The sequence below is a fragment of the Candida dubliniensis genome, chromosome 4 (genome assembly GCF_000026945.1).
Source record: "Candida dubliniensis CD36 chromosome 4, complete sequence".
NCBI classification, from domain to species: Eukaryota; Fungi; Ascomycota; class Pichiomycetes; order Serinales; family Debaryomycetaceae; genus Candida; species Candida dubliniensis.
Genome location: NC_012863.1, coordinates 554561 through 582500, shown reverse-complemented (window position 1 = coordinate 582500; position 27940 = coordinate 554561). Strand labels below are relative to the sequence as shown.

The window sequence follows — 27940 nt, the reverse complement described above, 5'->3', positions numbered from 1 at the left end:
TTAAAACATATTTTTCATCATGTAAAGAATTGTAGACAAATCAATTAGTTTATATATATATATATATATAGATATATATTAAATGTATAGTTGTTTGTAATATAATGTATAATGCGCTGTGTTTATGTAAAAGGGAAAAAAAAAAAAACCAAAAAAGATATTTTTAACAGCCAAATAAAAAAATGTACATTCTCTTCTTTTCAAATTAATTTTTTTGAAGCAAATCAAAATGAAAATGAAAAAGAAAAAGAAATGTTAATAATATTAATTGTACAAATATATGTATAATAATTATTGTACATATGGATTTAAAGGAAATAGGGAAATACTAAAAAAAAAAAAACATAAAACATAAAACAACGCAAATAAAAAAAAATTGTACAATGTTTTTTAAAAGAGAAAAATAGACAATCACAAAAATGAAAATGAAAATGAAAAAAAAACATAACCATTCCCATTGCCATTGCCATTCTCATCCTCCAATCCATTTTAGTGTAAGAAAGAAGCAAAGAGGCTAAGAAACAGAGAGAGAGGTCATCAAAAGAATTTTAATTTACCAAAAGTAAGTACATACGTAGATGTCTGTCGGATGTATTAAATTTCAAAAAGAAGAACAAAAAAAGAAGAACAAGAACAAGAAGAACAAGAAAACAAGAAAATGTCTGGTTAAGTTAAGTTTTGTGAGTTAAAGAAATTTGTTACCCATTATTATTATTATTAGACATGCATGGATGAGAATAATATGTTATGATATGCAGAAAGAGTATTTCATGCACCTCCATCCTCCATCCTACACAAATATAATATAGGGGAAGGGGGGAGAAGAGAAGAGCATCAGACAGATAGGAAGGACAAGAACAAAAGAACAAAAGAACAAGGAGACAATAAAAATGTAATAACTAAAAAAAAAAATTAGATAATACAATATAGCAAAGAAATAAGAAAAAAGTCAGAAACTTATTACTAAATTAAAAATTAAAAATTAAAAATAAATCTATAAAAATTATTCGTAACAACAACTACATTCATCCATTCATTACATCCATTCATTGATCACCAACAACAACAACAACAACTTATGAACAACTTATGAACAACAATGAAACAAATATTGGGAAAGTAATTTTTTTATTTTTTATTTTTATTTTTTTATTTGTATATCGATCAATAATTAAACTTGAATTGAAAAAAAAGCAATTTAAACTACAACAATAAGGACCAACCAAATCAAGTTACTAACTAATTAGTGATCTATTTATTTACTGCAAAAAAACAAGAGACAGCAAGCATATATTGGGGGTAGAGAAGAATAAAAGTATGATTATGAACTAAATTTGGAAATCAACACCCCCCTCACGCTGGCTCTCTCTCTCTCCTTTAACAGATGTACAACAAGTTAAAAGAGAGAATTCAAAAAAAAAAAAGTACAACCCTTCCCCCTGTATAAACAGTTGATTTGATTTGTTTTAGTTAGTCAGTTAGAGTATGAATACAGAATGATAACCACCAGAAGTAAAACTTTCAAACCTCAATGAATGTGTATGTGTGTGTGTTAAATTACACACACACTGGTGAGAACAGAAAACATGAGAATGAATATAATTTTTAGGTTTTCATATTTAAATATTCAAATATTAAAAGTAACTTTTAAAAGATATCTTCTCTTCTGTTCTCTTCTGTTCTGTTCAGTTCAGTTCTCTTCTCTTTTCATATAATAAATTATATTATAAAGTATTGGATTCAATTTATGATTTTATAATTTTATAATTTTATAATTTAACCAACTAAGTTTTGTAAAATTTGATTTAAAAGCATTTTTTTTTTTTTTTTATTTATTTGAAAAGGGAGAAAGGAATTTCAATTATTTTAACTCCTACAGTATTAATTGAAAATAAGATTAGTATATTATTACTATTACTATTACTATTATTATTATTATGGGATCCCCCACCACCACCACCAACAACACCCCCCTCCAAATAATATACTATACATATACTATACATATAATATATATATAATATATATAATTTGAAACTTGTGAATCTGAACATAAACATTAAACTTTGCCCTAAACTAAACTAAAACAAAAAAAAAAAATTGTTTCGATTGCAAAAAAAAAAAAAAAAATTGAAAGAAATTGAAATATCAACATACACAAACACATACACATACACACCCACACACAGACACAGACACAGACATATTAAAATAAATTAATTCATTGTACATGTTACAGGTCTAGAAGGAAAGAAGAGAAGGAAGGAAAACAGGAGATGGAGAATAAGAATAAGAGTAACAACATCATCCATAAAATTTCAAATTTCATTTTTACTTATATATGACACAAAAATCCACTACTACTATTACTATTACTATTACTACTTAACATATAACATCTCAAACAATACTTACTTACTTTACCCCGTCAATGCAATCAATATCTCTTCATTTACAACTAAATCAGATTATTATTATTATTGCTAGTGTATAAATTGTTACTCTATCTATCTCTCTTTCTCTGTCTATCTATCTATCTATTTAGTTAACCTAACCATTTATTGTGTTAGATTAGAAAGGAGGTAAAAAAAAAAATTTGAAAAAATTAATAAAAAAATTAAAAGAAAGTGTGTGTGTGTGTTAAGGAGTATAATTTATTTTCTTCCTACAAAAATCAAAAATCAAAAATCAAACAAAGCTTGCTTTAAAATCTAACAACACTAACAAGTATAATAATAATAGTATATGAGGTTGAGTTTGGCTTATTAGTTTTTTTTTTGCATCATCATCATTATTCTTCTTCTTCTTCATGTATGTATGTATGTATGTATGTGTGTGTATAGTAGTCGTGTACTCATTGTTTGAAAAAAACAATCAAAACAAGTTATAAATTATTATTGTCTGTCCTTTTTCTTCTTTTGTCGGTGTCGGTGTCGATGTCTGTTTGAAAGACAAAATAATATTTTCTTTGCTTTGCTTTGGTTGATGATGATGATGATAATAATGATGATAATGAAAGAGAGTAAGTAAGTAAGTAAGTAAGTAAGTAAGTAAGTAAGTAGATCGATTATATTGTATTTTAGTGTATGGTGTATGTTATTATATGAATGTACGATTTATAACACACATAGCTGACAATTTTACAATTCCTTTGAATGAATTTTTTTTTTTTTTATGTGAAAACTAATTCAGCAGTTTAGATTTAGATTTAGTTTTAGTTTTAGTTTTGTCATAACTCATTATAATTTGTTTTTATACCACAAATTCAGAATTAATCGAATGATATTGATGATGATGATGATGATGATGATGATGATGATAAAGGGGAGGATTGACGGGTTGATCTATTTCCGCCCCCCGCCCCCCCACGTCCCCAACTCAACCCAACCCAACGGTATGTAGTTTGTAAGTTGTTGTGGGATATCGTCTAGTTTTTTTGTTTGTTTAGTGTTAGTGTTAGTGTTAGTGTTAGGGTTAGTTTTTTACAAAAATGGTTAGTGGATTTCTTTTTTATTTTATTTATTTTTTTATTTTATTGTTAGAAATCAACAAAGATGATATTTATACTAAAGTAGCTTTGTAGAAATTAATTTCCAAGTCTTTAATAATAATAGGAATAGTAGTTGCTGTTGCTGTTGTTGTTGTTGTTTTAGTAGATTTCATTTTACCCAAAAAAAAAAAAATACCAAAAAAGAAAGAAAGAAACCAGGCGATGATGATGAGGATTGGTAATTACGAAGTCTTTCTTTTTTGGTTTGTCATTGTCATTTGTGGAAAACTTTACATTATTATTGGATTGGATTTACAACAACAACAACAACAACAATGTATACCTTCTTCTAACACCAGAAGCTAAACAAGACAGGACTACACAAGACAAGACAAGATAAGACTAGACTACACAAGACTAGACTTTCCTTTTCCTTTTTTTTTTTAGTTTTTGGCAACAATTGAATTATTTGTCTTTAATTTAATTTCATGAACCTTAACAACGCTCTATATTATTTCTCTTCATTATTACTTACTTACTTACTTATTTTACTTATTTACTTGATTGGTTGTTTATTTCTCTTTTGTTTGGAGAGAGAGAGAGAGAGAGAGATAGAAACTTTCGTCATTGATAATTCTTAATCGTTATTTTATTATTAAATCCCCAATCACAAAGTAAAAAAAAAAAAAAAAAAAAAACTTAATTTGAAAGTAACACCAAATAGATTGAATTTACTAGTAGTCAATTTCATAGTTTCAAAAGGAAAGAAAAGGAAAGGTGTGACTATAAACATCATATAGAAAAGGAAAAGGAAGAGGAAGAAAAAGAGGAAGAGGGTTTTAGTTTTTAGTTTTTAGTTTTTAGTTGATGAGAAAAGTTAAAAATAAATTTGTATTAGAACACAACCATAACTAAAAGAAGAAGAAGAAGAAGAAGAATGATACACAAACAATAAGGACTTTTTAAAAAGAAAAAGAAAGGAAAGAAAAGGGAAATAGAAAGTAAATGAATTCCATTTTCTTTTCCCTCTAATTTTTCTCAATTAGTGTTACTATTCTCATAACCAAGATTTCCACATTCAAGCATACTACTATTACTATTACTATTACTACTACTACTACTACTATTACACTAAATCCAACATTCATCTCTCTATATTACAAGTACCATTTTTAATTTTTTTTGTTTTTTTTTGGTATTTTTTTTTTTAGCAAGGCGTTAGAAAAATTTATAAATCTTGTTTTGTTTGGTTGGAACGACAAAGATTTTTGCAATCATTAACTTTCATGACGATTGACCAAACTATTACAAAGGAAAACAAACAAAAACAAAAAAAAACTAAAACCTCTTTATTTATATAGTTATCCCAATAACCAGTAATAGTCCCGCCATCTTTAGACACAAAATTATTCCACCCCTTTTGATGAAAAAACAAACTTTGTTGATCCCACTCTGTTTTCATTTTTTTTTTTTTTTGGCTTGCGGGGGGAGAGAGTTAGTGTAAATAATGATGATGATGATGATGATTATTTAAATTGCAATATTATATGATTATGACCGAAAAAGAGAAAGATAAAGAGAAGGATAGAAAGAATAACCAACCAACCAAAATAATATAACTTTAAAATGGGAGTATATAGATAATATTGTCACAATAAATATTACCCACCCATTCCATTCCATTTTATTCTATTCATTTTTTTTTTTTTTAAGTTCACAAATTCAATAACTGAAGATGTACCCATTTCTCCTCGAGAAGAACGTTTGGAATAAAATACAGCGGTATTGATTATCCGCATGACTAACTTCTACTTCTTGTTGTATTTGTATTTGTATTTGTTGTTGTTGACTGCTAAATGAAAAGTTGGTTTTAGAATCAAATAATGTCCCGTTTCTCTAATCTATCTTTTTTTTCTACTTAAAAATTATTATTACTTAATAGTGTTTATATTGGAATTTTATTAGTTTCTTAATACTTTTGTTGACTTGTTATTAAACTACCGTCGATTATTAATATTATTATTATTATTATTATTATTATAACCTACCTTTACCTTTGATAATTGTAAAACTTTATTTTTTTTTGTGGTACTCACAATATGGTTGTTATTTTTTTTTTTGGTCTTTTGAATCCATATGATCTTTATAATAATAATAACCTACCTCATTTATATACCCATCCTACCTACCTACCCACCAACCCATCCACAGAGTAATATTAATTTCTTAACCTTCTTTTTATTTTTTTTTTAAAATGTGATTATTAACAAGTAACAGAAATATTTAATTCAAGAAAAAAACAAGAAAAAGAGAAAACCCTAATTTTATTATTATTATTAAAGTAGTACTAGTAGTACTAGTAGTAATTAATGGAAATGGAAAATTTATTTTTATTGAACAAGATATGATAATGTTTGTTGTTTGTTGTTTGTTGATTTTAGTATGCAACCCACCATCATCACCACCACCACCACCACTAACTTAACTAACTTAACAAACTTAACTAAATATCATCTTCTTAACTAAATTTAGTTTCATGCTACATTTGATTCTACTAAAAAAAAAAAATTACAATGAAAATAACTCCCAATTTTTTTTATTCATCTATTTTAGTTAGTTAGTTAGTTAGTCAGTTTGTATAGCTATATCCAAGTTCTTCTTCTTCTTCTTCTTCTTCTTGTTACATGTCACACATTTTATGTTTTTTATGTTTTTTATGTTTTTTATGTTTTTTTTTTTTTTTTGGTTTTGTTTAAAGTTTTTAGTTAGGTTTCATATTTAATCATTTCATAAAATTTACTAAAGACAGTTAGTAACACCAAAACAGAACTAAACCTGAAACTATATTGTAATAATAATAATAATAACCATGATGATGATGATGGTTATGTCGTTTTTTTTGTTTTTTTTGCATATGGTGAACAAACCAATACTGGTTGCTTTTTTTTATTTTTTATTTTTTTTTTTTTTTTTTTTGCAGTAAAAATTTGTCCCTATCTTTTTATGTAGTGTGTGTGTGTGTGTGGTGTTTCATAGAATCAAATTATTATTTGATATCAATTTACCATTAGTTTCTTTTTAAACTGAGAATCTATCTGTACACATTTTATACCAGAAACTCTGTCTATCTCTCTCTCTCTCTCTGTGTTTGTGTATATATATATACATTGGAGTGTTATTGTTCTTACCAATCAATAGTTCTAATAATAATAATAATAATAATAATAGTAGTAGTACTAGTAGTAGTACTAGTAGTAGTATCAAGTTGAAAAAAAAAAAAATAAAAAAAAATCCTCCTTATTAAGCGCTACCAATTGTGATTTGTTGATGAGAGTTGTTGTTTATTCATTCATTCATTCATTCGACCAATTATAACTACTAATACAATTTATGTACAAGAATAGTAGTTTGTTTGTTTATTATTATTATTATTATTATTCTTTTCCTGTAAATACTAAAATTATTAATAATAAACTAGTCAAGGTTATAATATTTGTAATTTATTGTTTGGTCTTGAAATTAAAATTAAAATTGAAATTTCAATTAATTTTGAATGTGTAATCGTTCCGATATAGATAAAATATTATTTTAACTGAAAAAAAATAAAAAAACAAAAAAACAAATCAGAAATTTAAAAGTGGTGGTAGCTACTAATAATAATAATAATAATCTAGATTCAAATATATGTAAAGTGTGATATCACAAACTAATTTATATTGATTGTTGTTACATGTTATAATAGGAGTGTATCATTATTATAGATCTTACAGTTTGCAGGAAAAGAGAGACAGAGACAGAGAGACAGAGATATGGACATTGCAAATGGATTCTTCTTTGTTCTAAAAAAAAAGTAAGAGATGAAGAAAGAGGAGGAATTAGAGATGCAAAAAAAGAGCAAACCTAACTAACAAAGAAGATTTTATATTTAGACAATATGTGTTTTTAATATTAACATAAGTTTTTTATTACGAAAAACCATTGAACAAATTTTAGTGATTTAATAATTATTTCTAAGATTACAAAAATACATTAATATATTAATATATTAATCAAATGGGTTGGAGGAGCAAACAAGTTGATTAAGTAACCATTTTATCCGATCAACTAGTTTTTCCCCCCGGTCCATAAAATCTAAATTTTCTTTTCTTTTTTTTTTTTTTTGACTAAAAAAAATTCCTACAAATCATCGTCAACAACAACAACAACGACAACTATTAACAACTATTAACATCTATTAACAACTATTAACAATGCCGATTGTTAAAACAAAAAAAACAAAAAATAACAGTTTTTCTTTTGTGTCATATTGAGTTCTAATATGTTTTCCGTTTTTTTTCCCCTACTGGTTCTTGTTATTTATTTGATAAAATTAGAAAATCTTTAGATCATGAATTTACTAAAATGGGGGAGTTGAGTTGATGGTAATGAGTGACGGAATTAGAGATGAGAGATGAGAGATGAGAGATGAGAGATGAGAGATGAAAAGGGAGAGGGGGCGGGGGTGCAAAAATAAACTAAGAAAGAACTTGAAACTAAAAAAAAAAAAAATTGTTCAAATCTATTGTTGTTGTTGTTGTTGTTGTTGTTATATTATTTGTTTGGTATGTTATATCTTAATAGGTAGTTATTTGCAACCTATTCATTCATCCATTCATTCCATTCCATTCATTGATTGATTATTATTTTCAACCGCTTAACAGACAATGTTAATCAATAAACATTTGATAATTCATTATCATCCCATCCAGCAATGAAATGAATTAACAGGTCTTTATTGTAATAGTAGTAGTGATAGTGGTGGTGCCATTCCCTAAGTACACACAATTATTGGAATATAGTGGCTAGAATCTACAAATGAATGAATGAATGAATGAAAAGATGATGATGATGACACAATAAGTGACAGCTAAAAAAAAAAGTTCCTGAATTAAGTAAAAAAAAAAAGAATTCCGTGTCTGGTGTCGTCAATTGTGTAAGAATTATGCGACACACACACACACATACACACAAAAAAAAAAAAAAAGAAAAGAGTGAGAGAGAGAGATTCAATCGACAATAATACTAATAATAATAATAATAATAATAATAGAAATAGAAATGTCGGTGATGAGAAAAAAACCATTAATGTCTGTCGAAATATGTACATATCTTTGACTGTCTGACACTACATACATACCATCATACAAAGGCATTGGTTGTAAATAAAAAAAATGACAATTGTTGAAAAATGGAAGTTAAACTTCTTCTTCGTCAAAATAAATATCAATTCTTTTTTTTTGCTGCAATATTTAATCAATTGAATAATTGTGAATATACCTGCAAAAAAAAAAAAAAAAAAAAAATACATACATACATACATACCAAATTTCATCTGATTTATGCAATTATCACTATCTTATTTTCCTTCTTCTGTCTTTCTGTCTTCTGTTTCTCACTCAAGTTTGCTTTCTCTCTTAGACTTGCCCCCCCCACTTCCTCCTTCATGTATTTACTAATTTGTCATCTTTAGTTTTTTTTTTTTTTTAGACGATACTTGAAAAATTAAATCATGAATTTAGAAGATTATGTTTCCAATGGTGGGGGGGGGTTGTTATTCTTGGTTGATAAACGTTTTCTATTAGTTTTTCATCCGCATGGGTTTCTCCTGGAGACGTTCAGACGTTCAGACGTTCAGATGTTCAGACGTTCAGACGTTCAGACGTTCTTGTACAAAAATGGAGATCTAATAAAAAGTACAAATCAACGAATCAAAAGTTGAGATGGCCATAGAATATATTCACATTTAATATTTGATGTCATGCTTTTTTCAAATGGAATATACTGCTTGTAATGTTGAAGTAATTATTATTATTATTACTATTATTATTATGACTGCAAAAAAAAAAAAAAAAAAAAAAAAAAAATGAATACAAGACTTTCAACAATTGTTAACAAAAGCCAATAATATTAACTCAACCCACCTGAATGCCTCTGCCTGTCTGCCTGTCTGTCTGCTTGCATCTGTGTGTGGTGGTGGTGGCAGATTGGCAACTTATAGAAAAACGGAAACGAAATGAAAGGAAAGGGAAAACTTGTTATAAAACATCATGCATTTACCGTAACAAATATTAAACAATATTCCTTGTTCTTGATTGAAAATGTCTGTACACACCCACACACACACACACATATACACACTTATGACTTATGAAATTCACATCTTTATTTATTTATTTATTTCTATTTTGTGTTTTAAGGAAGTTGTTGGTGTTGTCGTTGTTGTTGTGTAAGATTTTGTTACTACACCAATTTTTTTAAAAGAATTGGCAGTTGAACAGATTCATTTAAATGTATGTATAAACTAAACTAATCTAAACTAATCTAAACTAATCTAAAAAAAACCTTCTATGTATTTCTTTTTACTAAAAATCATCCATAAAGAAAAAAAGAACTTTTTTTTTATACTATTTCTTTATCATCATCATCATCATGATCATCATAATTCTTTTTCCCTCTATTGTTTTTATTTATTTAATTTCAAGTTTCAAGTTTTTCAAATTATCCAAACCTTGCATTTTATTGTTGTTGTTGTTGTTGGTGCTTGCTTGCTTTCTTACTTACTTACTTACTTATTTGGGTGCCAGTTATACTGGAATTTTATATGTCTTTGTTTCTCTTTCTCTTTCTAGCATTTATTATACTTCATTATTACTCAAGCAAAGTATATACACAAAATGTTAACCCATTTTAGTCTTTGCTTTTTCTATCTGATCATGAAATTTGGAACTAACAATTCCGTCCGTGCAATTCTTTGTTGTTGTTGTTGTTTATCTACCTAACATATTTTATAAAATTTCGTATTAGGTATTAATTCCGTTTTCTCTTTATTGTTAGAGAATGTGTAACGGCATCAAATCCATATCCATATCCATATCCATATCCATATCCATATCCGCATCCATATCCTTGCTCTAACTACACTAAGAGTTTGTTTTAATTCATTTCTGGTTACATTATATCCGACAACAACAATTACCAAAACGTTTATGAGCAAATAAAAGAAATACTGGGATTGTTTTTTTGGATTTTTTTTTTTTTATTTTATTTTATTTTATTTTGTTTCAATAGTTCTACTAAAATTAAAAGAAAATTAATCATGAATTTCATCAATCTTCAACACACAATACAATAGTAATTTTTTTTTTTTTTTTTTGTTGTTGTTGTTTTTAAATATTTACTCTACTTGATATCTCAAACATCATCATCATCATCATCATCATTGGGTTTTGTTTGAATTGAAATTGATCAACAATTTTAGTTTTTCATTGGAAATATCTCCTCCCTCCCCCTTCACCCGCAATATGGTTTGGCAAGAGAAGAATATTTAATGTAACATTGTAATACAATTTCTCTACAATTCTGACGATTCCTAACAACACTAATATAAACATTAAAATTTTAAAATTTTCTTTTTTATTTTTTTTTTTTATTTTTTTAAAAAAAAAATAATATTTCTTAGCCTAGCCTAGCCTAGCCTAAAATTAAAACTGAACTTGAACTTGAACTTGAACTTGAACTTGAATGGGTGTGTTGTTATTGTTTAGATTATGATAAATTAGATTTTCATCACTTTATTATGGATATTGGAAAATGAAATAGCCCACCCACCGCCAAATATTACAACAATTACAACAATATTCATTTTTCTGCTTAATTCATTGTCATTGGTTAATTATCAATCTAGTTTTCTCAAAGTTTCTAATAACGTCATAACCTTGTCTCATCTAGGTTATAATTTGGTCTAGTCTTATTAACTAACTACGCTTTACAAAAAAAAAAAAAAAAAAAAATAAATAAAGAAATAAAATAAAGAAATAAAGCCGTTGAAGATTGAAATAGTTGTTGTTGTTGTTGTTGTTGTTGTTCCGGTGATGTCATGGCGTGTATTGTGTTCAAAAAAATTATATCCTTTTTTTTTTTCTTTAGCCGACACAAACAAAACCAAAACCAAAAAAAAATTTAAAATTCAAGCTTGTTGTGTCGCGTGACAATTGCCAGGGGGGGGGGGCGTTGTTGGTTGTTGGTTGTTATTGTTATTGTTGACGATGTGCTGGATATAAAAATCTGACAAAGTGATGATACCAATACCCGGCTCGCTAAGTCGGAACAGAAAAACCACACAATAGTACCCAGAATTTTCTTTTATAAGCCAATGAACATTTTTCCAATTCACCAATATTAACAATATTGCGTGGTGGTTTCTCTTTGAATCATGGCTGGCTTAAAATGAAAAACAAAACATGATGGTAGAAAGTGTTTCTTTATAGGACTATATATCTATGTATATGAGCTTAAGTAAGATGTAGCAGATAGAAAGTAATGAATGACTAAGATTACGCTAACGGGGTTACTGTTATTGCTGTTAATTTGAATGAAATTCATAGCAAGAAAATGAAAAATGTTTAAAAAAGATTTGACGCATCGCCACAAATCAGGTCTTGATTTCTGTTTTTTTTTTTTTTTTTTTTTTTTTTCATTCCCGCACTACCCTTGTTTTTCGGTTTAATTCCGAAATAACAATTCTCTTATTAAATTGAAATTTCATGATTGCTTACTTACTTACTTGCTCACTTGCTCACTTGCTTACTTGGTTGCTTGCTTGCTAAATTTCAAATGATTGATTTATTGAGCGATGATCTTTGAAAAATCGGCAAAAGTCATTACAAGGCTAAGTAAAAGTAAAAGTAAAACAAAACAAACAAGGCTTTCATAAAGTAATCAAACCATCCTTCTTCTCCCACCCCCCCAAAAAAAAAAAAACCTTCTTTATTTACAAAACATATTGTCTTATTGATTTTATATATATATATTAAAAACTAAGGAAGGTACCTTATATTTATTTATTTATTTTATACCACCACTATTGATCAATCCTTTCTCCATTTAATTACATTTCAAGAATTTTCTGGTTTTTCTTTTCTTTTCTTTTATTATTAACTGAGAACATCAGAAGTTGCAAATAATCCATTCATCATTTTTTTTCTTTTTTTTTTTATAACATTAGCTTTCAAATATGTCATCAAAACCACTTATTCGTTTCCAAGTGATACATTATTATCTCATACCGATAATAGCACTAATAGTATGGTGGGGGATGTTAATTGCCATGTTATCATGTTGGGGTGCCCAAGGTAGACCAATTTATTCATTCATGAATGGGAAATATCAAAATCCAGTATATATTTCCGATATTGGTGCCACTAATCTTCAACCATTATTTATCTCTTGTACTGGTTTCCAAGCAATTTTCTTTGTTGGGACATTAATTATGGGTGCTTATTTACGTTATAAATCAGGTAAAATCCAACCATATATTTCTAAACATCAACCACGTTTAGCCATTGCCAGTATAATTTGTGCTACTATTGGACAATTGGGGATTTTATTTGTTGCCATATTTAATACCAAAAATTTCCATCCAGTACATATTTCTATGGTTGGTGTGTTTATTGCCTTTTGTTTCTTAGCATGTGTTTGTGATTTTGCCATTTCTTTCATATTTGGTACTCATCCTTCTAAATTAGATCCAGTTCATGATCAAGTGGTATTTGGTACTTCTAAATACGCCAATTTATATTTTGTTTCATTCATGATGAAATTAATATGGTTATTTGCTGCAGTAGCATTTGCCATTTGTTTTGGAATATACATGAAAACCGGTCAAAATTCTAAATCAGCAGTTTTTGAATGGTTAATTTCATTTTGGTATGGATTATTATTGGTAATGTGGTCAATGGATTTGTTGCCTAGTGCTTTAAGAAAATATAGATTTAAACATCCTGATAGGTATCCTCGTTATGTCCAATATCATGGTAATATCAATTATAATAATAATAATAATAATAAAAATAAAGCCAACGACGATTATGAAAGTCAATGGATGAAAGATGCAAGAGAAGGTAATTCATTTTCAGAAATCGATGATAATCAGACTTATGTAGGAAATGGAGGTCCCATGTCTCCTAGAGTTTTATAGTATTGATATTTAATAGAATTTATTGGCATTTAAAAAATTATATATATTCTCAATATAAATTTGCATGTTTTTTTGTAAACCCATAAACTTAGTCAAAAACATATTTTAAACTCGGTAGCGATGGTCAACTTTTGATAACTCTGTGACATTATTTCTCTCTATCTCTCTCTCTCTTTCTTACAACACATCACGTGACGTACTCTAAAAAAGCTATGGCTTAATTTTTTTTTTTTTTTTTTTTTCATCAAAAATTTTTCTATTCTTTTTTTTCTTTTCTTCTTATTGTAAAGTCAATTCCAGCCAACAAAAAAATTAAAGTGATTATCTATCTCATCAATCAAACTTGGTTGTGTGTGTGTGTGTGTGTGTGGCTTTAATATTCAAATACCACTTATAAACTAACAAAATACATAGACTAAATCTACAATGGGAGTTATTGAAATTGAATCAGAACAACAATTTACTGAATTGACTAAAGCCGATCCATCCAAATTGATTGCACTTTATTTCCATACACCATGGGCAGGACCTTGTAAAACCATGAATCAAGTATTCAAAACATTAGCTGATTCTAAAGAATCCGATAATTCAATAATTTTTTTAAGTATAAATGCTGATGAATTACTGGAAATTAGTGAAATTTTTGAAGTTAGTGCCGTTCCTTATTTCATATTAATTCGTAATCAAACCATATTGAAAGAATTATCAGGAGCTGATCCTAAAGAATTTATTCAAGCATTAAATCAATTTTCAAATAATAGCAATAGTACCAGCATTAATAATGATAATATTCAAGGATCAATCAATAACAATAGCAACAATACAACCACCACCAATACCAATAATAATAACAACAACAACAACAACATTAATACTACTGAAGTGGAGGAATCAGAGGAAGCATTAAATGAACGATTAAATAAATTAACTAAAGCAGCACCAATTATGTTATTTATGAAAGGATCTCCTTCTTCACCACAATGTGGATTTTCTCGTCAATTAGTAGCAATTTTAAGAGAACATCAAGTTAGATTTGGATTTTTCGATATTTTAAAAGATGATTCAGTTAGACAAGGATTGAAAAAATTTAGTGATTGGCCAACTTTCCCTCAATTATATATTAATGGTGAATTCCAAGGTGGTTTAGATATCATTAAAGAAAGTATTGAAGATGATGAGAAATTTTTCGAACATGCTTTGGAAGCTTGATTATTAATAATGTCTCTTTTTTTTTTTTTGGGATATTATTGTTTGTATAATTTACTTGAGTGCTATATATATATATGTGTGTTACTAGTTTTTTTATTTTCTTTCTTGAAAATAAAAAAAGAAAAAAAAAGGAAAAAGAAAGATGTTGTGTTAATACATAATACATATTAAGTTGTATTTATTTAATTACATTTATTTTGAACTCAGACTTTACCTTGTGTTAAAAGTAATTCCAATTCGGAATCACTCAGAAATGCATCCGATTCATTATTCGTTATATCTCTTACATCTTCAAGATCATCATCTGTTTCTATAGGATCACTCATATTATCTATATCTTCATTGATTGCTTGTGAATATTTCATATCCAGATCAAGATTTATTTTATTTTTAATATCAATTTCAAATTGATCATATTCATAAATTATCTCTCCTTCATCAATGGGAATTTTATCATCTGCATAAACTTCTTGAAATTTACCACCTAATCGATTATATCTAAACTTTGTTTGTTTCTGAGTATTATAAATTATCGGCATATAATATCCATCAATTAAATTTAAATCTTCAAATGATATTTGTGGATTAAGATATCGACGATAAGAATTGATTTGATTCTTAGTTTTATTCATAATTTTAATCATTTTTAAATGTCGAGGAAACTTCATTTTCAATTTTGACGAAGGCATCGATTTAAATCGTTTGCTTGATAAATTTTTTGCCTTGCTTAAATTTATCCTAGTAGACCTTAGACCTATATCACCAAGTTTAATAATATCATTAACACTTAAATCATCAACTATATTACTCGCTAATTCCAAATCATAATTAGAATCTTGATAAATATGATAGTTCTCTAGTAATGATAAATTCAATAAATCCATATTTTTCTCTGGAAACAGTTGTAACACTTGTTCTATTGATTGATAATCTATATCGTCTTTATCTAAACGTTCACCCTCTTCCTCCTCCTCCTTCTCCTCCTCCTCATTATTATTATTATTATTATTACTAGTTTTCAGTCGTCTTATATTCACTTTGGAACTGGAATAAATTATTTTACCTATGGCATGAAACAAATTAATCGAATTCTCTCGCATAAATGAATCAATAGAAATTTTTTGTTTACTTGAAAATTGTTTAACATTCTTAATCCACATTTCAAGATTAAATATAATGGATCGAATATCTCCAATTTGGAAAATCTCATCTAAAAATCTCATCAATACTTGTTGATTAATAATTTTTAAAATTCCTTCTTGTTTAATTATTTTATTTATTGTTGGTTTCAAAAATCGATTGGCAATACTATTAAATTTAATAATTTCCACTTGATTTAATCCTATAATTTCTTTACCCAATAATGTATCTACTGTCAAATTATTTTCAATATTATAACTAATTCTAAGATCATTAGAATCATATTCAATCTCAGTTAAACATATTATTAAAGGTGGTAATGAAAATCCATTATCATCTTGATATATCCAATGCTTAATTGCATCTCGAAATTTCTTTAAAGTTTCTAAATGATATATATTTGGTAATTCTTCCACTAATATCACATTTTTGGATTTATATCGACAATCTTGTAAAAAATTCCCAAAATCCTCCAGTTCATTATATTCAATTACAATAGAATCAAAGGCATCACGTACAATTATCAATTCTTCAGCTAATAATTTCACAGTAGTGGATTTTGATGAACCACTAGGTCCAGAAAGTATCAATACTCTAGTATTTGAAGTTTTATTAATCATTTTCATCATGGAATCTTTAACTTGTTTTAGTTTAGTTGGATTAATACAAATATCATTGATGGTTTTCGGTCGATATTTATCTATCCATTGTTGATTATTATTAATGGTTTCTGATTTCTTAACTGGACTTGGTTGGATTGACCAATGTTCAAAAAATGATGAACCCTGTGAATCCGATGAAATTTCATCAAAAGATGAGTTTATATCTACCGGTTCATACTTGGGTTTCTTCCTCCTCGGTGGTGCCATGTCATTGAAGAAATTAAATATAATAACATCAAAACAAAAGACAAAAATATCAAAGAGGCAAAGGGGGAAAAAAAAAAAAAAATCTGTCTGAACTTGCAACAACAACAACAACAAATCGCGTAGAAAACTTGAAAGTCAATACACATTTCATTTGATAATACTTCTCTCTCTTTACACAGCACCTACTTAATTATACAACATTAATTATACTTGTCATTGGTATTTCAATAACATCTTTAGCAGAAGGATACACCTCAATTTCTACATCCCCTTCACCTAAACTGACTAATTGGCCAAAATATACTCTGTGGTTGAACAAAAACTGCACATACATCCCAACTCTAAATTCTGGTGATGTGGAGGATTGACAGTGGAATTTACAGAATGCTTCTCCTGAGTTGAAATCGTACTGTACACCATCGACCAATCCACAAGTTCCATGGAATGCTCGGGTGCATTTCTCGTAGCTGCATTGGAAGCATGCACCCATGTTGCTTTGACGACAAACACCACAGCGTAGTTTCTTCTGGTTCTTTGTAATATTGTCTAACCCATGCACTGTGTTGGTTTTGCAGTTGCACTTGAGTTGATGGGGAAACATACTGGCACATATTTTATGCACTCGACGTGCTGTCCTAGGTGTTGCACCATTCACATCAGCTTCCAACAATTCAAACAAGGATGAATGGGAGTATTTTGTTTGTTGAAGTGTGTTGGGACAAAGCTCACATTCACGAGGGATGATTTCTGGTTGTTTGTGTGGTCTCCTCGTATTTGCAGGGTCGGCATTGTCTTGTTTCCTCTTGCGGCACTTGCGTTGGATCTTCTCCACCTTGACCACTTCTATTGAACCATCAGAGTCGGATGAGAATCTATTGCCACGCCCTTCTTCTTCCTCTTTTGCTGTCTCATACTTGGTGCCATAGTACTTTTCCCACAAATGTTTGACATTTATCCCAACAGAATCATTAATGCATTCACACTTTTCGGTACGTTTCCCAAACTCAAACCAATCGTCCAACGCAAAGTTCACCGACTCCGCCAAGTTGTAGTCGTAGTTGAACCCGGCATGGTACCCATACGGGTACGTGATCATGAACTCGCCCTCTCGGTGTATCGTGTGGTTCACTTTAATACCATGTTTTTCAAGATATACAGGCGACACCATAAACGTTTTGTGTCTAAGAAATTCACTGCACTGCTTGAACTCATCCCGGAATAGATCAACCATCAATGCATAAAACTCTTTGTGCTGGCTTTGTGGTATCAGGTACCATTGTTTCGGTGCTCCAAAGTGTAAATAATTTATCAGATACAAGTCTTGGTCTTCCAAGTGCCATGCAAACGACGCCTTCCACAACCCCGCATACAAATATGCCTGGTTCACCCCTGGTAGTTTCTCCTCCATTAGATCAAGCAAGTTCGGTAGATGTGCCACATTCCACACCGTCATCGACTTGTCGAAAACAGTCCCCATAGTGTCTGCTCCATACATCGGCTCCGAGTACGACAATGACCTCCAGTAATTAGTCTCAAGTTCCTTACATCGTTCATCAGTGTACTCACTCGTGTTGATGTTGTAGAAGGGAATGCGTTTCGCATGCCCATGCCCAACTTCTGGCTTGTCGCTCCTCTGCTTCCGTCGTGGCGGCTGGCGTGTCTTGGCCATTTCCCGCCATTGGAATATGGAATACTTTTTGTATCGCTCTATATTCTGCAGTTGGTATATCCCTGGCGCATTCGTGTTGATGCTCTGCACTATCGGGTTCTGAATGGACACTTGCCCCAAATTGCTCTCGGTGTAACATTTCTGCACTCGCAGCACCCATTGGGTAGGAGGGATCACTTTGACTATGCCCGACTCCATTCCGTATTTGTTGATTGCCTTGTTGAAGTTGTAAAAGTCCCGAAACTCGTGCATGGTCGGTTTGAACACTGGAACCCCATTGTCGTAGTAGCTGGGCTCTATATGTAGACTTGTGTGATTGGGATACACTGATTGCATGGTGCAAGATTCGTTGATTGTAGGAATTGAATTTTGTTATTTAAAGGTCGATAGGAAAAAAACTATTTGGTTGCAATGATGTGTAACTGAAGAATTCAAGGGTTCCAGAAAAGTTTATAAAGGTCACAAGTTTATAAGCCAGGAAAACAAAACCGGGACTCGGAAAAAAAAAAAAAGAGTGTGTCAAAACCGGGTAAAGCCATATTTCTTAGGAAGCTATACCATGTCTTGTCTAATGATTGTTGATGGTACCTCTCCACAAATGTGCTAAGCAGTAGAATATGTCTAGCTATTAGAGGATAAACGAAATGTCTTGTACTCTTTGTTAAGGCAATACCCCAGGTAGTTCTTGATTACGCGTTGATTTTGCTTGGTATGAGACTGGAAAATTTGACACACTTTGCCCCCTTCATCTTCTCCTACAGACATTATCCCAACACACACCTCAATGTCAACACAAAGAACCACCCGAAAAGCTACCCACGAACAGATCTCCAAGTCCAGAGTGGTGAATGCATCTATCTTGACATTTTTGACTGTACTCATTTTCCTCATATTGTTGTATCATTTGGTGTGGGCTGTGCAAGTTATGATGTACCAACCATATGGTAACCTTCTCAACAACATAGTCTATGGACCTGGGACGTTGATTGCCAATGCAGGACTAAGTTCAAAATTGATCAAATATATCAACGAAAAGTTGGTCGAAGATAAAATAGAGGCAGACTACAAGAAATATATATGAAGGGGGGAGGGGACATAATAAATGTTAAGTTATGTATTGGTTGTGGTAATACAGTTCCTGTCACAATATAAACGCAACATGTCTAACTCGAGATAATGATTATGAGAATTTAACCACTGCCTCATTTCCTCTAGTCTGATGGGTTCAAATGTCAATATTCTATCATACCAAAATTGATCCTGTTTTATTAGTAACTCAAGTTTGTCAAATACACGTTGTTGTAAATCATCTCCTTTTAATGCCAACAAGGATTCTGGAGATATAAAGTCAGATATTCCTTGTAGTATTTCAAGCATTTTATCTTTTCCTTGTACTGGTTTTAATCCCCAATCCTTGAACCTCTCTCGCAATTCGGTCGCCGTAAGCTTTGCAATTTCATCATCCTCCTCCACCAAAGAAGAGTCCAAAAAAGTGTTACCAGTATTTCCTAATTGCATTACAAGACTTGAAGGTACCTGCAAGTGGGAAGTATTGGCAATATCCCGCTTATCTTTCAAGCCAATTTGAAACAAATCTGTGCTCTGTTCTTCGGAGTAATCGTCATTATTATGTTCTTTACGTTCTACTACTTGTCTCGTGATCTCAATTATGCTGAAGCCAGTATCGTCATCCAGATTCTCTGAATCGGGAATCTCATTATCTAGATCAATGAATTCTCTCTTCTTTTCTTCACCCAACTTTTTCACAGTTATGTTGTTTTCAGGATCAGTGTAAGTCTTCACTCTTAAGGCAGCAGATACTTCTAAAGTTGTGGTTCTTAATTTCTTAGCTGCATGAGATTTCTTATGGGCCATAGATGAAACCACACTTATAGTCTCGGAATCACTACAAATGCCTAATTGTGGGGATCCAACCTTCAGAGTTAAAACCTCAACTGGAGAAGACGTTGTTTGTTTTGGTGTACCAAACTGGGACACAGCTGTCGAATAAATGGATTCAGTATCAGAAAACTCGATCTTCCTCTGCTTTTTAAGGGGGCTTTCTAGTACCAATTTTATTGGTGAAGGACTGCTAGGTATTCTGCCTACAATATTGGTAATTCTATCTGGTGTGTTTCGTGATGCTAATGGTACGGGTGACTCGTTCATTATTCCATGAGTTTCATTAACGGGAGAAATGTGGGCTTTCTTTTTAGGTGTTACATTAGGGGTTATTATTGGTGTCGAATCACTTTCCACTACTTCTGACTCATAATCTTGATGCTCTGATTGTTTGCTATTTTCCAGATACTTAAGAATTGCCAGCTCATGCCTGGTTTGATTTGTAGATATATCATTTTCATAAACCGATTGTAATACCTGTAAACGTGGTTTTTCAATGATTTCAATTTCAGACTCAGAATCCAGTATAGACTCGATGACATCAGGCTGAGTTGATACAATATTTTCTGCTAACATTATTATCGAGGAACCTGATTCTTGAGAGCTATCTTTATCTGTATTCAATTGATTAGAAGGGACATAAGACGGCGTACTGAATATTTCTTGCACTTCATGGGCATCAGTTGATTCCATTTCACCAGTTCGTATTGCCGAGTTTTGATCTGGGATAGTGTTACCATTATCCGAATATTTTTGGCTACGACTTTCAAGATTTCTGTCGTGCTGAACAGCTTCACCAATCGAAGAATTTATTAGAATGTGCTCCTGATGATCTTTTTCGTGATGGCATATGTCGTGTTGACTGGAACAATTTTGTGATAGGGTTAGTACCAACCCGTCGTCCTGAGTTGGGTCGATGTCATCATCTGTAAATGAATTTCCATCAGACATCATCTGTTGTTCGTCCAAATCATGTAAATATTGAATATCCTCATCATTTAACGAAATATCTGGATTCGATGCCGTTATTTCCCACATTCCGATACCACTATTTTTGCTTTGCTTTATTTTGTTTCTTATACCTTTCAAAGTGGTTTTACTTTCGCCTTGTTGTTGGAGATAGGTCTGTTTGATGTAATTCCATTCGTCCAGACTGATAAGTGATCCTTGGTTACTTGTACTGTTTTCTGTCGATACTGATCCGTTCGTTAGGAATTCGTCAATTCGGGCTTGATTATTGGTAAAATAAGCAAATTTGTCTTTTTCAAACGCCTGTCTAACAACTTCACTCAGGGACTTTGGTTTTTTCAAATTTGGTTTACGAGCCGATAGTTTCCGTTTTCTTGTTGCTGCCTTTTTCTTAATTTGAACCACTGATACTGGACTTGGATTTAAATTATTTAAAGATTCGTCACTGACGTGTTTGAAACTTTCTAGTTTTTTTATGGATGCTTGTAAATATAGACGTTGGCTTTTCTCTTGTTCTAATGACTCATGAATTGATTGTATTTGGGTAGAGTGAAAGTATATTCCACCATCATCATCACCTGTTTCAGTTGCCATCTAGAAGTCATATACTATCGTTTATATGATGATTTAAGTAATATTGGTGTTTTATTTTTTTTTTGACATCGCGCGTCGCATTGCTTTGTTTACAATTTTTCCCTTGTTAAAGTTCTCACTAAACAAATTATTCTTTTTTTGCAATCTTGAAAACCAGAATTGATGACACTACCAAGACACAGTCAAAGGAATGTACACTAATACAAACTACCCTTTTGATGCTACAAATGTATTTACGTAAACGTTAACCACAAATCCACAAAACCTACTCAAGCAAGTCTATCTACGAACAGTATTTCTCTTTCATTTCAGCTTTTATTTCCCATTTACTTGACCTTTTGTCATAAACGGCAATCTCCTGTATTGTATTTTTTATCAAGGCTTTAGTAAAATCTTTAAACTCTTTCTTCGATAGTTCCACCAATGTACCTATAGTAAAATCATTGTTATTTTCTATGAATTTTATCAAGTTAGCCAAAACCACCGAATCTTTGATAGTTTTCTTTTGAGCAATCAAGATATTCGGACTAGAAGATGTACCCATGGTTGGTGTTGCTTTGTTTATTAAGACATTGTCAATAGATTTTGTTGCATCCTGAGTCACTGATATTGTCTGCACTTGTGGTTCATTTTGAGTAGCCCAATAATTATGAAAGGGATCTATTTGACCTGGTATATCTACTAATTTAACTGTAGCAAAACTTTGGAAATCCTGGCTGTTTTCTTCGTTGTTCCATTTGTTAATCACTGTTAGGGTAATAAATTTCTTCTTGTTACTTTGGGGATCATCCTCGACAAATTCCTCGTCATCTTCATCTCCCATAATAGAATCGTCGTCATCGTCGTCCTCGTCATTTTCTATGTCTTCACCCTCTTCGTCCTCCTTATTCCATTCCAAGTCTGAATCATAGCCATAATCTAGACCAGTTATCTCATTGTCAAATGGGTTTTGAATTATACTTTCGCGACATTTTTGATGAGCTAATGAACAATAGGTCCCAATATATGGCGGTTTTGAGTTTTCATAAAAACTAATATACTTGATAGGAGGTAGGTCTTGAATTAATTGATGAACTTGGTTCTCGGTTGTTGTGGATGAATTTAGAGCATTAATAATTTCTTCTGGTGTAATGTCATTGACGGTCGACAAAGAAGAGTTTGTGAATGTGTTAAGATATGATTTGAAAGACAGCTCCTTTGGCAAAGCTCCATTTAGACAGTCGTCAAGAATACGCTTGGAGTCCAGTATATCCTTGTTGCCAACATTCATTAAGCTTACATTCTTTTGAACAAAGAATGGCAAAAACTCGGTTTCATAAAACGATTTAGGGCTGTTTTTACTTGTATCTCCTTCAGAAGACTCCGGTGCTGTTTTTTTCTCTTTACGTTTCTGTCCAACTTGAAAGAAACTCGAGATTTTCATTTGACTTCTTTCTTTAGCCTCTTCAATCTTCCTCTTCTCCTCTTCAAGTCGTTTCTTTTCTGCTTCCTTGGCCAATCTTTGTTCCTCTAGCTTTTGTTTCTTTTCCAATCTTATCCTCTCTTTCTCTTGCTTTTCTTTCTCCTTTTGAAGTCTTTCTGCTTCCTTTTTAAGTTCTCTTGCCCTTCTTTCTTCCTCTTGCTTTTGCCTTTTCAACTCCTTTTCTTCTTCGAGTCGTTTTCTCTTCAACTCTCTTTCTTCTTCTTGCTTTCTTTTCTTCTCGAGCTTTTCTTGCTCCTTACGAGCTTTTTCTTCTTGTTTTTGCTTTTCCTTTTCTGCTTTCTCCAATTCTTTCTTGGGGATATGCTTCTCGTCTGCTGATATATTCTGACTTATCTCAATAAAAGCAGTATTAGCATCAGTTTTGCACTTTTTTGTTGGTGATAAAGCTTCCTCATTGTTGACTTCCACTGTCAGACTGGCTGCTCTTTTGGAACGAATTGGGTCTGTCTGAGTAGTAGAAAACTCAGACAAATCGGCAGTGTCATTAGTCAAATCAATAATTTCTAATTGCGATGTCATAATAGATCCCCTTTTCTATGAAGTACGAGTTGAATACTATTATTTGATTAGTGAAGAAAAAGAAAACAAATGGATTTAACCAATTTTTTAAAAAATTCTTCAACAATCAAATGGTTACGCGTATGCCAACAATCAACAACAAAGCAAAAAAAAAAAAGAGAGCATACACGCGCGAATCTCTACTATATCTAGTTTCCAAGAGGTATAGATTAACCATCAATTTTTACTAAAGCAAACAATGTTATAGCTTTTTTTCATATAAAATTTATTAAATATAATTACATGGAACTTATAAACGTGTTCTAATAATCCCAACTAAAGAGTAATAGTAGCAAAAACAAAAAAAAAAAACCGAACTGAAAATGAATAATTGATAAATAAAAACTCGCAAGAATTAATGCAATCATGAGTAGTTGGGTATGTCTAAATGGAAAAATGGAGTATTTGTACCAGTAGCAGCATAATATGGTTCATCGGCGTGGTCTTCCAAGTCTTGGTATCCAGCAGCAATGTTGACATAATTATTAGTAGAAAGCAAGCCATCTTCATATGTACCAAATCCAGCATTTAACAAACCCCTTCTAATCCAAGGGCTCAAAATACCCGAGAAATGGAATTCAACTTCACGATCAGCATAAGCATTTAAAGCTTTTCTCAAATCAACTAATGCCTGTATAGCAGTTACATCAATAGAAGCAACAGTAGAAAAATCGAAATGCACGATACGCAAAATTGGACGGTTATCTTCAACTTTTTCTTCAACCTTCTCTTTCTTGGACCATGGCAAGTTCCATCTCAATGGACCTGGATCATTCCAAGGTCTAGACCCAATTTTAGAATAATCAAATGGTTTCCCTCTTCTGGTCAATCTCTTTGCTTCATCAGAAACTTTATCAACTTGTCTAGATGCATTTGGATATGTAAACGATTCAACAGGTTTAAATACCACAACTCCTGGAGGTGGAGGTTGAACTTTTATGCCAGCATTGATATTTTCGTTGTTCAATGGCACCCAACGTGTATGGAATTTCACTTGTGGGTTATTTCTCTGTAAAGCAGAAGCTGTAACACCTTCTACTGGTTTGATATCTTCTTTAGATTTCAATTTACCAGTTTCATCAGTTGACTTGTAATTTGTACCTTCAGATAAAACTTGATGAATTTCCAAATCACTAGAGTAACTAGTGCCATCAGAAGCAGAGGCATTGTTTTCATCATGAGATCCTGTTTGTTCAATAACAGGATTAACAACCTCGGCAATTTGGATTTTACCCAAGAATTGACCATGAGGAATAGCAACTCTTACTAACAATACGACAACAGAAGCAGCAATAGCAAAGTAAATACCAGCTTCAATGGTAACAAAAACGGTTAAGATAACAGCAATCAAAAAGATACCACAATCAATTGGACTCATCTTCCAGAATGACCAAGTGATTTTGTAGTTTGCAATCAAATCTGAAACAGCATGAATAATGACCGCAGATAAAGTTGCTTTAGGAATGTAATAAAATGCCTTTGTTAATGCATATAAAGCCAACAAAACAACAGCACCAGTGAAAATACCTACCAAAGGAGTTCTGACACCACATTTTGCTTTCAATGCAGATCTTGAAAAGGAACCAGTAGCTGGGTAAGCGTTGAAGAAAGTACCAATTAAGTTATTGACACCAATGGCAATAACTTCTTGATCAGGAATCACTTTATAATCATTAATTCTACCGAATGATTTAGAAATGGCAATATGTTCCAACAACAAAATGACCGTAGAGACGGGGATTTCAGAGGCCATAGCACTGATTATACCGTCAGGAACTGTCATGACACCAACGTGACGCAACCCACTTGGAACATCACCAATAGTCTTGATTGGTGGTTTAAATTTGGAGGAAGGACCATTGAAGGCAACTTTTTTAGGGTGCACAATACCCCATGATATAGCAGTGGCAACAATGATAACAATGGCATTTCTCAATTGTTGAAAGTAGAAAAAGTACATTTTATATCTTGGGTATCTTTTTTGAGCATAATCAGTCAGAAATTTCCACAAGTATAAGATGAGTAATGGAATCAACCCAAAGGCAGCATCAACGGTTGAATCAGGTAAATGCTTCAATGTATTGACAACAACAAGATAAGTACTGTCTCTTGTGTTAACTTTACTGTTATAACCCATTAAACCTGGGACTTGACCTGTGATAATGTTGAATGCAGAACCGGTCATGAAACCCATGACTGCAGGGATGGAAATGAATTCTAAAATAAATCCTAAACGTAACAAACCAATACCAAGCGCAATACCACCACAAATCAATGACAAAAATGTAGCAATTTCTGGTGGGGCATACTTGTCACCAAACTTATCTTGGACATGAGCAATGACCTTAGACACTTGTAACGACATAACGGCAACAGGACCGATGGAAACATCTTTGGAGGTGGCAAAAAATGAATAAATAAAGACACCAACAAAGGAAGAATATAAACCGTATTGTGCTTCTAACCCTGCCAATTGAGCATATGACATAGATTGTGGCACTAAAACAACACCGACAGTAATACCAGCAACCAAGTCACCATATAACCATCTAATATTATAATGCAAAATCCATTTAAGAATTGGAAACAAGGAAAAAAGATAATCAACTATCATTTTTAGTGGATTAGCAAAAATATATTGAAACCATTCTTTCACAGTAACTTCTCTTTCATCATATGCTGGAACAAATACATTGCTATTGTAATTGGTATTATTTATACTGTTCGTATCGAATTCGTGTGATTTAACTTTATGATGAGCTTCTTCTCCATATAAATGTGGAACTTCAGATACAAATCCTTCGTTTGATGCTATGGATTTGACTGTTTCAAGCACACCTGTCATTATGTATCAAAATATGTTTTGAAGTAATAATATTCTAAAGAAATAAATGAATGCAAGAATAAAAATAAAAATAAGTATCTATTAATTGACAGCAAACAAGCAATTGTAGTTTAATTTATATTTCAAATAAAAACAAAAAAATGCAAAATTTGGAAAACTAAACCGTCTAATAATAAAATCTTTCTATCAACCGCCTGGGGATAGTATCTCTCTTGTCTGCCTTAGATTGAAGTATTTGCAACTAAGAATCTGATCACTCTTTGGATGTATAAGGAAAGAAAGACCAAAAACCAAAAAAAAAAAAGTTACCTAATACTTTAATGTAACCAAATAAGTTTGAGAATATTATCTAGTTTATATATTGAAATTATATTGAAGTAATAATTCTTGTAAATATATTTATTATATTCTTTTTTAAACAAAATTTATTTTAGAATACAACAATAATTGAGTTGAATCTATTGTGATAAACTGTGAATTAAAAAAGATTAAAAAACGAAAAAGCAAATTTGAAGGAATGGCTTTTAGTACAGTGTAAAATGTAAGAATTAATTACTTGGTTAATTTATAAATTAGTGTGGTGTTGCAGTTTCAGATGACAAATCCACAATGACCTCTTGTCACGTGCGACTTGAAGATTTAAATTAACTAATTTATTTATTAATTCGGTAATTTCCATAACAATAACAATAACAACAACAACCACAACAATCTACAATAAGCATGTGTGATTATTTAACACATTGTTGTGTTAACGAGCGGCTATTGTCTTTGATTTTTGGATTGCCATTATCTGTAAAAGGGGGCCTTTCGACCATTCTTACAATTCAGTCCAAACAGTGAGTGATGGTGGTTTCTTTTTTTTTTTTTTTTTTGGTTGCAGTCAAAATCTCAACATTTGCCTTTACGAGTTACATCTATTAAACTTTACTTACTAGTACCAAACCAATTCAAAATAAAAAACTTTCTTTCCTTCTCTATACATATCTTGGCGTGGAGGGGTCTCATAACTATTTACAATTCTAATTTATGGACGTTTTTAAATACCTGTTGAGATGGCAAATGAAGGTTTTTTTTTGATCTCGCCGTTAGTCTAAAAACGCAGATACATTGACACAGTAATTTCGCAGCCAATTCTTTTTTCACGTGACCTGATGTAATTTTTCCAGAATCTCATTGGTTTAATTTACAACAATA

The 27940-nt window shown here is 31.1% G+C and overlaps 8 protein-coding genes across 8 annotated transcripts; 3 read left to right on the top strand and 5 right to left on the bottom strand. All coding sequences in view use genetic code 12, as the record gives it.

The window, feature by feature from the left end:
- Positions 1 to 12542: 12542 nt before the first annotated feature.
- On the top strand, positions 12543 to 13505 carry CD36_42600 (Sfk1p orthologue, putative; the record flags this gene model as incomplete). The annotated part of the gene is made up of 1 exon (XM_002419879.1): positions 12543 to 13505. One exon carries the CDS (start codon positions 12543 to 12545, stop codon positions 13503 to 13505), a length of 963 nt encoding a protein of 320 aa, XP_002419924.1.
- Positions 13506 to 13931: 426 nt separating this feature from the next.
- Positions 13932 to 14714, top strand: CD36_42590 (monothiol glutaredoxin, putative; the record flags this gene model as incomplete). The annotated part of the gene is made up of 1 exon (XM_002419878.1): positions 13932 to 14714. One exon carries the CDS (start codon positions 13932 to 13934, stop codon positions 14712 to 14714), a length of 783 nt encoding a protein of 260 aa, XP_002419923.1.
- A 203-nt stretch (positions 14715 to 14917) lies between these two features.
- CD36_42580 (uncharacterized protein) lies at positions 14918 to 16723 on the bottom strand (the record flags this gene model as incomplete). Its single annotated transcript, XM_002419877.1, has 1 exon — positions 14918 to 16723. One exon carries the CDS (start codon positions 16721 to 16723, stop codon positions 14918 to 14920), a length of 1806 nt encoding a protein of 601 aa, XP_002419922.1.
- A 190-nt stretch (positions 16724 to 16913) lies between these two features.
- CD36_42570 (DNA damage-responsive transcriptional repressor, putative) lies at positions 16914 to 18728 on the bottom strand (the record flags this gene model as incomplete). The annotated part of the gene is made up of 1 exon (XM_002419876.1): positions 16914 to 18728. One exon carries the CDS (start codon positions 18726 to 18728, stop codon positions 16914 to 16916), a length of 1815 nt encoding a protein of 604 aa, XP_002419921.1.
- Positions 18729 to 19176: 448 nt separating this feature from the next.
- On the top strand, positions 19177 to 19473 carry CD36_42560 (uncharacterized protein; the record flags this gene model as incomplete). Its single annotated transcript, XM_002419875.1, has 1 exon — positions 19177 to 19473. The coding sequence occupies one exon, from the start codon at positions 19177 to 19179 to the stop codon at positions 19471 to 19473; it is 297 nt and encodes a 98-aa protein (XP_002419920.1).
- A 29-nt stretch (positions 19474 to 19502) lies between these two features.
- Positions 19503 to 21857, bottom strand: CD36_42550 (uncharacterized protein; the record flags this gene model as incomplete). The annotated part of the gene is made up of 1 exon (XM_002419874.1): positions 19503 to 21857. The coding sequence occupies one exon, from the start codon at positions 21855 to 21857 to the stop codon at positions 19503 to 19505; it is 2355 nt and encodes a 784-aa protein (XP_002419919.1).
- Positions 21858 to 22140: 283 nt separating this feature from the next.
- CD36_42540 (chromatic remodelling complex subunit, putative) lies at positions 22141 to 23859 on the bottom strand (the record flags this gene model as incomplete). The annotated part of the gene is made up of 1 exon (XM_002419873.1): positions 22141 to 23859. One exon carries the CDS (start codon positions 23857 to 23859, stop codon positions 22141 to 22143), a length of 1719 nt encoding a protein of 572 aa, XP_002419918.1.
- A 403-nt stretch (positions 23860 to 24262) lies between these two features.
- Positions 24263 to 26743, bottom strand: CD36_42530 (high-affinity sulphate transporter, putative; the record flags this gene model as incomplete). Its single annotated transcript, XM_002419872.1, has 1 exon — positions 24263 to 26743. One exon carries the CDS (start codon positions 26741 to 26743, stop codon positions 24263 to 24265), a length of 2481 nt encoding a protein of 826 aa, XP_002419917.1.
- Positions 26744 to 27940: the final 1197 nt, after the last annotated feature.